The sequence below is a fragment of the Impatiens glandulifera genome, chromosome 6, assembly GCF_907164915.1.
Source record: "Impatiens glandulifera chromosome 6, dImpGla2.1, whole genome shotgun sequence".
NCBI classification, from domain to species: domain Eukaryota; kingdom Viridiplantae; phylum Streptophyta; class Magnoliopsida; order Ericales; family Balsaminaceae; genus Impatiens; species Impatiens glandulifera.
In genome coordinates, this window is record NC_061867.1 from 20,180,744 (window position 1) to 20,195,385 (window position 14,642).

General features: G+C 27.4%; 1 protein-coding gene across 1 annotated transcript; it reads left to right on the forward strand.

Annotated features, from left to right (window-relative positions):
• The first annotated feature begins 9,723 nt into the window (after nucleotides 1–9,723).
• Nucleotides 9,724–10,316, forward strand: LOC124942764 (auxin-responsive protein SAUR71-like). Its single transcript, XM_047483319.1, has one exon. It carries the CDS (start codon nucleotides 9,816–9,818, stop codon nucleotides 10,188–10,190), a length of 375 nt encoding a protein of 124 aa, XP_047339275.1. The 5' UTR covers nucleotides 9,724–9,815; the 3' UTR covers nucleotides 10,191–10,316.
• Nucleotides 10,317–14,642: the final 4,326 nt, after the last annotated feature.

Genomic DNA, 14,642 nt, shown 5'->3' on the forward strand with positions numbered 1-14,642 from the left:
CATTTTTTATTTCCCCTCAATTCCAACAATATAAACATAATTACATTAATGATGTTGAGCCTTGTGGGTCCATCCCAATTATGACACTTAAAAAACAAGAAAACCATAAAAATGATAATATATATTACTACTAGAAAGAGAGAGAACATTCTTCTAGGTGGCCAGAAGTAGATAAAGAAGATATAGAAAGAAGAAGAAACAAAAATAATAAGAGGAAGAGAAAGAGCAATATTTTTGCTTTTATCACCTTCAGGTTCTAATTTCTTGATATCTCATATCTAGACTTGCTTAGATTTGAATGAAATTGCTTTTCTTTTTATGTATACCTCAAGTTTAGTTTTAAAGTCGAGAAGACCATTTGTATATGTTTCTTGTTATTATAGTGATATTTGCTGATTGACCCCGTAATTTTTTACTCTCTAGTTTGAGAGGGTTTTCCAAGTAAATCTGGTATTGTTTATTATTGTGATTGATTTCCTATTTTAAATTTTGATGACTTGTGCATATACCCATCTCACATCGTTTGATTGCAATAGAAAAATATTATTTGATTGAAATTCCCAATAAGTGGTATTAAAGTTGTTATGTTTCTTTTTATTGAAGAGTGAGTTTATAGGTTGTGATGGAAGACATTAGCACAATGATCAGTTTGATAAATTATAACTAACAGATTTTGAAATCCAAACTGGAGGATATCCTTTATTGTAAAGACTTGTATGAGTCAGTCAAAGAAGATAGTGCGAAACAAAAAGATATGGCTGACGCTGATTGGAAAAAAATTGAATCGGAAACTAATCGACACAATCAGACGTGTCTTGATGATAGTGTGTACCACCATGTAGAAAGTAAGAAGAGTTTACATGAGTCGTGGAAGAAGCTGGAGTTATTGTATGAGTAGAAAACATTAGGTAACAAGGCGTTTATGATTTAAAAGTTAGTAAATATGAAATTCAGAGAAGGTACATGTGTTACTGAGCATTTAAACGAATTCTAGAGCTTAATTAACCAATTGTCAATGATGAAGATGTTCTTAGAAGATGAGCTAAAAGCCTTATTGCTCTTGAGATCATTTCTCGATAGTTGGGAGACCTTGGTTGTGACAGTTAGTAATGCAACTCCAAATGGTGTGCTTACTATGAGTATAGTTACTAGTAGTTTGTTCAATGAGGATACAAGAAGGAAGTCAACTAATACAAATAGTGCACGGGACCTAGTCACAAAGAATACGGAAAGAGCTTAATATTGACAACATTCAAGAGGCCATAACAAGTACAAAGGCATATCAAAATCTAAGAGAACCAGTGTTATAACTATGGTAAAGAAGGTCACATAAGAAAGAATGTAGACCATGAAAAAAACTATAGAATAAAGGAAAAAATCAGAAAAAATATTATGAGAACACAAACACCACAGCCATAGTAACAACAGATGATGTAGTGATTCTCTCTTGTAAAAAAAGAACAATATCTACATCTAGAAGGTCACCAAGGAGTTTAGTGGATAGTTGATACAAGTGCTTGATATTATGCAACACCAAATATAGAGTTCTTCATGACTTACAAGGATGGAGATCTTGGTACAGTGAAGATGGGAAATACTAGTCAATCGAGCATTATGAGTATTGGTGATATTTGTTTGTAAACAAAGTTGGGACATCAGTTAACACTGAAAGATGTGCGGCATATTAACGATTTACGTCTAAACTTGATATCAAGTGATGCATTGGACAAAGATGGAGTCAAAAATTACCTTGGTGGTGGAGAATAGAATCTCAATAAGTGATCAATGATTGTAGCAAAATGAAATTCGTGGCACTCCCTATGCCAAACCCATGTGAAGATACTCAAGAATGAACTCAATACAATACAAGTTGAAAGCTCTCTAAATCTGTGGCATCAACATCTCAACCACATGAGTGAGAAAGAGCTGCGAATTCTGGTGAGGAAGTTTCACATCCTCTTAACCAAAAGATAAAGTTCTAGATCTATGTGACTATTGCCCATTTGGTAAGCAACATCGAGTCTCTTTCAGTCAAACATTAGAAAGGAAACATAATGTATTGGACTTGGTTTATTCTGATGTGTTTGGTCTTTTTGAGGAGGAGTCATTAGGCGATAATCAATATTTTTAACATTTACTGATGATGCATCTAGAAAGGCGTGAGTTTATTTCATGAGAATGAAAGACTAGGTAATTAATTACTTTCAAGAATTCAATGTCATGGTAGAAAGAGAGATAAACAATAAGTTGAAATGTCTTCGCTTTGATAACGGGTGAGAGTATACCTCCAACGAGTTTAAAGCATATTATGTAAAATATGAAATTCAACATGAGATGATAGTGCTTAGAACTCCGCAACACAATGGTGAGACTGCGAGAATGAATCACACCATTGTAGAAAATGTGAGATGCATGCTAAAGATGGCAAAGTTGCCAAAACTGTTTTGGGAGAAACAGTTCGCACAACTTTCTATCTCATAAATAGGTCACGATCTATTCCTTTGAAGTTTGAAATACTAGAAAGAGTATGGTCTAAGAAGAATATTTTATACTCGCATCAAAAGGTGTCTGGATGCAAAGCATATGTGCGTATCTCAAAGGAACAAATATCCAAATTAGATGATAAAATAATTTCGTGTTTTTTCCTTGGATATGGAAATGAGGAATTCAGGTACAAATTATAGGACCCAGAAAAGAAGAGAATTGTCATGTGAAGAGATGTGTTCTTCGAAGGTTAGACATGGATAAATCCATAAATAAACGAGAAGTCAGAGAGAGTTGATGAGTTCATAGAACTCATACCAATTCCTTCACATATGCCGTCAACAATAGCAAATGAAATGAACATAATGAAGAAGACACTAAGGAAATCTCTAACATGAATGGTAGTAATGATGATGAAATTGTTTATGATGCTCCTAAGTAGGGGGCAACATCATCAAGAGGATCTAGAAGAGCTCCAAGCAAGAAGGTATGAAAGAGAGCACAAACCTTCTAAAATATACACTTCTTCAGAGTATATCTTATTGACAGAAGAAGGAGGGCTAAAACGTTTTCAGGAGACACAAATTCATAAAGACAAAGATAAGTGATAGAATGCAATAAAAGACAATATGAAATCATTGCAAGAAATAGGCACACATGAGCTGTTGGAGCTTCCTAAGGGCCGAAAGGCATTGAGAAATAAATGAGTGTTCAAGCTAAAGAGAGATTAAAATGAAGAAATTATGAAGTACAAAGCCCGACTAGTTGTAAAGGTTTTTGGATAAAACAAGGGATCGACTTTGAGGAGATTTTCTTAATGGTGGTAAAGATGACTTCCATTCGTGCGGTGTTAGGTCTAGTAGCTAACTTAGATCATGAACTTGAACAACTTGATGTAAAAATTGAATTCCTTCATAGTAACTTGGAAGAAGAGATCTACATGGTGCAACTAGAGGGATTTAAAGTGAAAGAAAAGGAGAACATTGTTTGAAATTGAAAAAGAATTTATATATTTTGAAACAAGCTCTAAGACATTGGTACAAGAAATTTGACTATTTTATGATGAGTCACGATTACTTGAAGAACCAAGACAAATCTGTGTGTTTATTTCAAAAGATTTTATAATGGGAAATTTCTAATCTTTTTACTTTATGTTGATGATATGTTGATTGCAGGAAATGATGCTCAAATAATAGTTATGTTAAAGAATGAGATGTTCAAGACATTTGACATGAAGGACATGGGCCAAGCACGTCAGATATTGGGCATGCAAATTACTCATGACAGAAAGGTCAAGAAACTTTGGTTGTTATAAGATAAATACATTAAAAGGGTGATTGAGAGATTCAACATGCAATGAGCAAAAGAATTAAGTTTTTCACTTCCTAGAAATTTAAAATTGAGCAAGAAGTTGTTTCCATTAAAAAAAGAAAGAAAATGAAGAAATGTCAAGTGTTCCATACTCCTCAACTATAGAACTATAGGGAGTTTAATGTATGCAATATTTGCACTAGGCCAGATATAGTGCATGCAGCCGGTGTGGTAAGTAGATTCCTCTCTAATCTAGGAAAACAACATTGGGAAGTAGTGAAGTGAATTCTTAGATATCTAAGAGGCACTTTAAATTTGTGTTTGAGTTTTGGAAATGATGAAACAGTGTTAGAAGATTACACAAATGTTTATATGGTTGGAGATCTAGATCACAGAAAATCTACTTTATGTTATGTGTTTAATTTTGGAGGGGAGCCATGTCACAACAATGCAAGTTTAAAAATGTGTGGCTTTGTCAACAATAGAAGAGGAATACATTGTAGCAACTAAAGATGGTAAGGAGTTATTATGGGTGATTAGATTTCTCCTTGAGCTTAATATGCAACAATAAGATGCAATTATTTTTTGTGATAGCCAGAGTACTATAGATTTGAACAAGAATGCTACATATCAATCCACAACTAAGCATATTGATGTGATATTTTATTAGTTAAAAGATATAATAGACAAACTATTAGATGAAGCTGAAGAAAATCCGCACGGATAAGAACCCGTCAGACATGTTTACAAAGATAGTTCCAAAAGACAAGCTTGAGCTTTGTTGTCGGCTTGTCAGTATGAATACCAAGGGATGTCTTGAAAATTATTGTGCCTCTCTCCGTGGATTAGAGAAGGAGATTGTTGGGCCTTGTGGGTCCAATTCAATTATGCAACTTAATAAAACAAGAAAACCCTAATAATGATAATATATGGCCAAAAGTAGAGAAAAAAGATATTGAGAGAATGAGAAAGTGTAATCTCCTTGACATTATCACCCCTAGGTTCCAATTTTTGTTGTCTCATATATAGATTTGCTTGGGTTTGAATGAAATTAATTTTCTCTGTATGTATACCTCAAGTTTAGGTTTAAAGTTGAGAAGAACATTTATATTCATTTTTTTGTTGATATAATGATATTTTTTTGTTGGCTCCGTGATTTTTTACCTTCCAGATTGAAAGAGTTTTCCACGTAAATATGATATTGTTTATTATTGTGTTTGATCTCCTATTTTAAATTTGGATGACTTGTGCATTTACCCATATCACATTGATTAATTATAATAGAAAGTATTATTCATTTAAAAAATCCTAACAATATATGATAGATATATTTGTTTCCTCTTATCTATTCTTTATTTGTACCTCTAAGGTTTTATTTGAAAATAGCCCGAAACATAATCGTTTTGGGATCCGATTGATACGACACCGTCACAAGAATAATTATTTATTTTAAATTCCGTGCAATAAGCCCTAATGAAAAATTTTAAAAAATAAATTGTTGACTCGGAGTCGAAATTATTTAAAAAATTATAAAATTAGGGAGTAGAAAAGGGAGTGTCTATAATCTTGGTTATTTTATCGTGCACTATTTGGCTAAATGAAAGGTAGGACGTTTAGTAATTGCACTCGGTTAATATGTTTACTACACAATGCTATTATTATGACTATATTAGAGATGTCTACTCGGAATAACCGGTAGAATTGATCTATGGACTTATTGAACTTTTTGAAAAATATATCTTTTGTTTATATTTTTATTGTTATTTTTTACATGGTTAATTTCGTTGGGTTTCAAATTTGTTTGGTACAACTTTAAAAACTCGTGTTTTTGTCGTTTGGTTTTAAATAATTCTCACTTATATCCCATTATATGAACTTTTTTGTAATTAAAATATTAGAAAAAAAGTTATTTTTTTTTTTATAAAATATACAATTTTGTTTGAATAGATGTTTTCCCAACAATAGTTCCAAGAGTAAATATAATGTTAAGGTGGGACAAAATAAGAGCATGTGTGTATGTAACAAAATTAGTAAAATGATATTAATGGTAAGTCTTACAGCGTGATGAATTTGGACAACTGAATAAAACAACACACATGTCTTCTCTAAAACCTAAGTTTGGTTAGCCTAATTTGTTAGGCACTTGTTACTATATATATTATTTTATTTGTTACATTAATATAATTATTTACTTTTTATATTATGGACAAATATATTTATTTAAATTGGAACCATAAAATAAAATTATAAATTTTATACTTTAATAAATGCACTTCTATTTCATAATTAATTGAAAGTTTTCCATTCAGAAGAATAATTATTTTTGGGTTGCTGCTTCTTCATTATAACGTGAAGTAAAAGAATCAATATAAGACCGATTAAATGATTTAAGAAAAATATTATTAATATTAAATTGAAAAACTGAAGTGAGATTATTAGAGAACATATTTTCAGTCATAGTCTATTTTTTCAATTTTATTGTAGATGAATTTTAATATTTCTTACATGAATGACGTTGTCTTTAACACGACACATAATATTTTTCTAAACTTTTGTTATTAATCAGTAAAAAATATTAATAAAAGGATATTTTTAGAAAACTTTAAAGAGAACCATCCTATTTTAAAAATGACTTATATTTATGAATATTGAATATAGATAAATTTGAACTATATTTTATTTTATTAAATATTATTATAGAAAATATTATAATTTTACAATACAATGTATACATTTACTTTTAATAAATTAAAATGCACATTTAATTTAATAAAAAATAATTGAGAATACTATAATTGAGAATACCTCCCTAAACTTTAATATAAAATTTCAAAAAAAATAATAATATAATTAAATTCAATAAAAAATAATTTATACGTATTATCAAAAAAAAATAATATAAAAAAAAATTATATCTTAATACGTCTATATTTTATTTATTATAAAACATTAATACTTACCTATTACACCTACATTAGTTGAATGAATAATACAAATCAAATCTAAAATCAATTTAAGAGGTCATTGAAGACTTAAGAGGTGATCTAGGTTATATCCTAATCAAGGATAAGCCATTCACCACTATCTCATAATATAGTATTTAAAGTTTTTTTCGATTTGTAATTAAAAACAATATTTTGTCTACATTTTGAGAAGAACCAACTATCTATGTGTTCGAAACTTCAATTTAATTTCTACTTAGTTTATTCAAACTTTATCCTGATAATGAATGAATCATTTAATTCAAGTTCATAACTAGTAACAATTTATCTTTAAAAATATTCATTCGACAGACTCTTCACTCTTGTGAGTTCTTTAACTTTATTGTCCATGATTCATTCAATTATTTTTCAATTTTATTGTCCATGATTCATTCAATTATTTTTCAACAAACACGTTGTTAGAGCACAAACGCCTCCCTCTACTTGGGAAATTACAATTTATTATTCTATTTCACCCAAAAAAATTGTCGTATTTACAAAAATGACTTAAAACACATTCTATATAAATGATTTGGTCTGAGTTTTCATACCCATATATACTCTACTAAAGTATTTTACAAATATTTTATTATGTATTTAACAAATAGTAATACAACACCTAATAAACTCATTTGGTCAAAGAATTATATATTGGGTAGAAATTAAGATAATCAAAAGTTATTTGGGATTTGATTTTAATTTGTTTTTAGGATTTTCTATATCTTTAAAGCTTAGCTATTCGTGAATTATATAAGGTGAACTTAATTTCTTTATTTGACACCTTCTTATAAATTTGTTTCCAAGTTGGTGTTTTAAGTTCGAGTGCAATTAAGAATTATATAATTAAAATCGGGGTCTATAATAAATTACTCTAAGTTATAAGTCCATATTTTAAACATTCTTAACGATAATCAAATTTGGTGCTTTTAAATCTAAACATTCAAATAAAAATATTTTTAATTAAGAAAATAAAATTTTAGATTTAATTTTTTGTTTACAACAATATAATTGAAGTGAATGATAATGACGGTAACAATAACATCGTGATATTACACTAAATAATAAATAATGAGTAAAATAACTATATACCTCACACCATATGTTTATATATATATATGAATCTCATTTAAATCATATTCAAAATTATACTTATGATGCTTTAGATAAGAGATTTTAATAATCATATATATTATATTTTCGTATTTGACATAAAATTCATGGAAGCATGTGTCCCTCTTTAAGAAAGTTGTAAACTATTTTTTATCACGAATTTGTGTCTATTTATCTACATAAAGTTATCATTTTTCCGATTTTAAGATTATGTACCATGAGCACATTGAACCAATTATGTGAAACATTTTTATAAAAGTAACAACTAATACATATCGCATATTGTGTTAAAATTTGTCAAGAAGAGTTGATTTTAAGTGAAGATTTCATATGATTAGTAGTGCGCGTAATGATAATGTTTGATTGATTTATCGAAACATGTCATGTTTGATATTGTGGAAATGATATCTAAGATCGGTATGTCACTATGTTGAGTTTTGTTCATAGTTTTTTTTTTCATACCTAGGGTTATATATATGTGGTGTGATAATAACTAGTTTAGTGTTAAGAAATGTAATGTCTTACTATTATTAGCCAATATTATGTGTGCTTCTCTTGTAGAGAATCAATTAATCATCTCTTTATTTTATTAAGCCTTTTTAGTATCTATTTTTAATTAAATGGAAAAGTATCAAAATAATTAATTAAGAAAACTTATATACTTTTTTTTATCAACCTTTTGTTTATCTATTTGAATTAAAATTTACTAAATACATATCCAAAGTTTTAAAAAAATAATAGTTTATCATGATCACCAATAAAAACAATTTGTGGAAAAATATTTGTTTTTTTGATAAAAAAAAAAAAATTGGATAAAAAACAATTTTTAAAAAAAAGTATAGACAAATTTCTAACAAATATGTTTGATTTTTAAAAATAATTTTTTTATTTTATAACAAATCTTGTTTATAAATTAAAGAGTAATGATAGGGAACGCGAATCTGGGCCGAGAAATTCCACGAAAATAGAATATTCCTTTTTAAACACCGAATATTCTCTCTCCTCTTACTAATTATTTTTTTCTACTTCTGTCGATTAATTTATCCCTATTATCACGATTAATTATTTTATTAATTTTTTTGATATTTATTATCTCTCATTTAACTTGGTAAAATAATTCAACACTTTACAATATTTAAATAAAACATAATTTGTTGGATTTATTAATTAATTTCTTTTTTTACTAAACCCTAATCTCTAAATCATAAAGTCTAAACCCTAAATCTTAAACTCTAAACCCTAAACACTAATTAATATCTTGTTTAAGGTTCGATTTCTTAAACTCTAAACCATAAATTCTAAACCATAATTAATATCTTGTTTAGGGTTTAGGGTTTAGAGTTTAAGATTTAGAGTTTAGGATTTAGAGTTTAGGGTTTAAATAAATTAATTGATTAGTGAAGAAGAAAGAGAGATAAATTAATTAATTCGTAGAAGAGGCAGAGAGAGAATTAATTAATAAAAGGAGAAAGAATATTCCGTGTTTAAATATAATATCATTACTCTAAATTAAATTTTCATCGTTCTAATAAAAATATTTTTCTTCGTTATGTGGTAAACCTTACCCATAAATAATAAAATTTACAATTTACAAGAAAGCGAAAAACATAAATAATAATAATTAATAATGAAAAAGGCAAAACCTGCCACTTGTTAAAAAGGAAGTATATATTTACACCTTTTCTTTTAATAGAAAATATAATAATATTTGTACAAGTCAAGTACGAATACGTACCATTTTTCCCCTGCACTCTCATGTATCCTATAACTACCCACCCGTCTTCGTTTTCTCTTCCATATTTAAGTAACCACCATTTCCTCCTTTCCACGCTCCACACAAACCAGCTCTCTCTTTCTCTCTCTACCACACTCCTCTCTCTCTCTCTCTCCTCTGTGAAGAAACCGTCGTCGTCGTCGTCGTCTCTATCGATGAAGAAGTTGATTAAGCGTCTCTCTCGCGTCTCCGATTCATCGCAGTACTTTCTTCTCCGAACCGATTGCGTTGGTTCCACCGCCAAATCAGGTTCACGATCATCGGTTTCCGTACCGGAAGGACACTTTCCGGTGTACGTTGGCGAAGAGATGGAGCGGTTCGTTGTGAGTGCAGATCTATTGAATTATCCGATCTTCGTTAAGCTTCTTAACAAATCGGCTCAAGAATACGGTTACGAACAGAAAGGAGTGCTTCGGATTCCTTGTCATGTTATTGTATTTGAACGGATTATTGAAGCGTTTCGTTTAGCTGATGAATCTCCTGATACAGGTCTGGATCTTCTTAATTCGCTCGCGGATGAGTTTCTTTAGGTTTTATTTTTTTTTTGTTGTTTCTTCTTCTTCTTCTTCTTCCATCTTTTGTATATATGAATTGGAAATCAGAAGGAACAGTTTGTACTCAGATTACGGCTTTGTTGAAACAATTTTGCTTAATTTTAACGAATTCCGTATAATTCTCTATTATTGTTCTTGTTCATCATCCCTAGGTTATCTGATTCAATTCTCAGTCCTCTGTTTATCTGATCTCATTTCATCATCTGTTGGAGAATTGACAAAGAATTCAGTTCTCAGATTCAATTCAATAATATGACTCTTGGTCTTTATGAGTGTTGATGAGAAACCAAAGGAGACTTTAAGGGTAACTAGGTTGTAAAGGTTGGTGAAAATTTAATGAAGAAGTTTTGATTCTACTTGTCTTATCACACCAAACCAAAACCAATGGAGAGGAAGAATATTGAATTAAATGTTAACATTTTGTTACATACAAACAAAGCTAAATGTCTAATGAATTGGGGAAATAAGTTTGAAGCTTTTCTCTTAGTTATGTTAAATGTGACTAATCATGTGAGAGTTTTAGTTAAATAGAATTTCTCTATTGTAATACAAATGAAAATATATAATATTTTAACATTAAAATTATAAAATATCTTATTATGACATCATCTTAAATTTACATGGAGTGAAATATCACCTTACTTTAATAGTGTTCGTGATTAGGGTCGACTCTAGGTAAGCCCAACAAGCCCCCGGCTTACGATAGCCCATTTAAAAAAAAAAATAGATTTTAGTTAAATTTATTTAATTTTTTTAAAATTAGAACGGTGTAGTGTAGAGGTTGAAGATGTAAATTAAGATTTTTTATTTGGTCACATATTCAAATCTCACTAAAAACACAGTTGTTTTTTTTATTAAAATATGAGCACTAATTTATTTTTCGCGTTTTTCTACTTTTAAGCTGGGCAATTCAAAACTCAGGATCAACATTATTCGTGATCTATCGTCTTTATAATTAACCATTTATTGTCTTTCATGACTCCACAAGCACCCGACTTAGGTACCAGAAAACGTCATTCGCTTTCCCCTTAGTTGGTCTTTGCCCTCAGCCTCTTTGCGCCTTAGGGGTCCTTAGGGTTGACCCCGAAGGCCGAAATCTTTGGTTGGAAGAATTTGATACAGAATTTCAGGATATTCTAAAGAATACTTGTGGAAATTTTTTATTTTAATTTTTTTCTTTTATATCATGATTTATTTTGTTGTGATAAAACAAATTCTAATTTTTAATATTTCATTAATTTTTGTTAATAGTTGTTTTTTTTTAATAATTGTTCATTATATAAAATTTATGTTTTCATTGTTGTTTCGAAATTGTTAATCCGGCTGTGTTTCGTGTCTTTTTAAATAATAATAATTTTATTTTGTTTTTTTATAACCCACTAGGACAACTTAATGTTATATAAATAATTTTTTTTTATCTTTTTTCTTTTTGTGGGAGATATTTTGTGTAATATGAATTAGTAAAAGAATTCAATATTTTAAAATTTTGATAATAGTCAATATAGTCACATGTAAAACTTACTAACCAAATTTTTTACTAGAAAATTAATATTTATAAGGTTGTTAGAATATTAATCAATGCATAACTAAGTATTGGATAACATTTTCTCTTGAAAAAAAGTTAAGAATAATAATTCAATTTATAATATGACATTGGTTCCATTAGTGATTTAAATTAGAATTGAATCTAATACATGATACAATATTATCTTTATGGAGTGAATACAATTGAATAGAATGAAATAAAAATATTATTCATTAAAAAATAAAACTAATTTCTAATTTATAAATTATACTTTTAAAGATGTTAAGTTGTTTATTAATTCAAACAAAAAAATAGTCAAAGTTCTAGCTGTACATATATATATTTTTAAAATTAATTAGTAACTTGGTGAATCACAATTTCTATTTAAAAAATCTAACAGGAAAGGATGTATATATTATATAATATAGGATGGATATAATATATATTTCTTAAATTATTACTTTTTAAATTTATTTTAAAAAATATATAACATAATCCACAGTCATAAATTGTATATATATATTATATAATATAGGATGGATATAATATATATTTATTAAATTTATTTTAAAATATATAACACAGTCCACAGTCATAAATTGTATATATAATAGAATGGATATTATATATATTTAATTATATTACTACTTTTTTTAAAAAATACATAACATAATCCACATTCATAAATTGTATATATATTATATAATATAAGATGGATATAATATATATTTATTATTTCTTTTTAAAATTATTTTAAAAATATATAACACAATCCACAGTCATAAATTGTATTTATAATAGGATGGATATTATATATATTTAATTAAATTATTACTTTTTTTAAAATTTATTTTAAAAATATATACATAATCCACATTCATAAATTTTACTTATATTTATTTTTTTAATAAAATAAATTTAAACTATTGAATTTATAAACATAAAAGTTATTATAATTATATTAGAACTTGTTATATAAAATAAATTTTATAAATATCATATTTGTGACTCATAAATACTATATTAAATTTAATAAAATATTAAAAATCTTCTGCACATATGCAATAATTATGTTGAAATTTGTGACTAATAAAATATAATACTTAATTTAGTTTAGACATGTTTATTTATCTTATATAATAAATAATTTTTCAAATCGTGATCACCATATTGGTCAATCTTGGTTGAATTGTGATTTTTATAATAACATTTATTTATTTATTTATTTATTTTATTTTATTTTTTTGGAAAAACGACTTAGCGTTATTTCATTAAAAATTCCTAAAAACGGAAAAAAAACCACGAGTTTAAGAGATCATTCTAGACAGGCCTAGAATGATTTTGAAGTCGTAACATTCTGAATTAAATCTAAAAAGCTAAAAACGTAAATGAATTATTTGTTTACAATACTTTCAATTCTAGTATGTTTAAAAAACGGTAAATTTCAGTTCCTGCAGATATTCCAGTTCTGCTCCGTACTTGAAATTATTCTCCACGTTCCCGCGAGGGCGCTGCAATCCGATACAATATCTTTCCATAACATCTCTTCTATTTACATAGTTAACATAAGTGAATTATAATTATTACAAATATTAATAAACTTTCAGTATCAATACACAAATTGGATAATAATAAAATTAATATTAATAACAATTAGAAAAATTAATAATTATAAAATTTTATTATAATTAAAATAACTAATTTCATACAATAAAATAAACTTTAAATCTTGTAAATGAGATGTGTTATTTATAAATAACAATCTTATTAATATGCCTAAAAATATAAATTGCTTAAAAAATATATGAAAATTAAAATGATTCAACCTAACAAAAAAAATATGACATCATCATTGCAAGATACCATTTATTCTTAGATTATTTTTCAACTTTGTTAATATTTTAAGAATTATATTATATTTTCATCTCCATGTATTAAATTATAACTAAAATTTATTTCTAACTTTGAAGGGTTGTTTATATGTGTGTATTATTAAAGGGCCAACATAGATTTTTCATTTTTTATTTTACATAGAAGCAAACTTAGATTAGGTGAGAAGTTGTTGGCCACAATCTTTATTCAACGCAAGTCTAATAATATTTGTAGACACAGTAATTTCTTGAGTATTTGACAAAAAAAAAAAAAAATCACTAAAGAATTTTTTTTATCGATTCGATTTACACTAAAAAATAGTTTGAATTAAAGTAGATCAGCCTAGCAATCCCATAAATAAACTCGAATAAAACAATAATATATTTTTAGATACTTCTTTACTTATAAAATAATAACAAAGTTAATTATCACTTAATCAGTTACTTTCAATCTATGGAAATAAATATTGCTATACATATATACTACCATTGGGTGATTTAGTGCTTTTACTTTTCTTCATGAGCTGATTTAATAACATAATAATAGAATTAATTAATCACTTAATTTATTAAGCAAAGCTAATAAAATATCATTTCCTGTGACTGAATTGATATGCAATTTCCATATATATAGAAAGGAGACTTAAGGGAAGAAATGAGAAACCAAGTCCAACTTATAGATTATATTAATGGCAGTTTGTTGCAGGATTAGAGCTGTAAACTAAACATTCAAAGTTTACAAAAAATTTAAACACATTTAGTAGTTTCCTTTACTAATCTCTTTTATACTTAGTCTAAATCTATCATTATATGTATAACTATATATTTTATTTGTCGTGACGATAGTACATATATAATCTTTCTCACTTTATTGGGGTTTTATTGCTTTACGTTTTTTTTATGTTCTTTATAAAATTAGTAAAAACATGAAGACGTCGCTAAAGATATTTAATCGTTAAAAATTGCCTTGTCACTACATCTATAGACTATAGTGACAATGATTTTATCATTGTTAATAAAGATCACTCTATT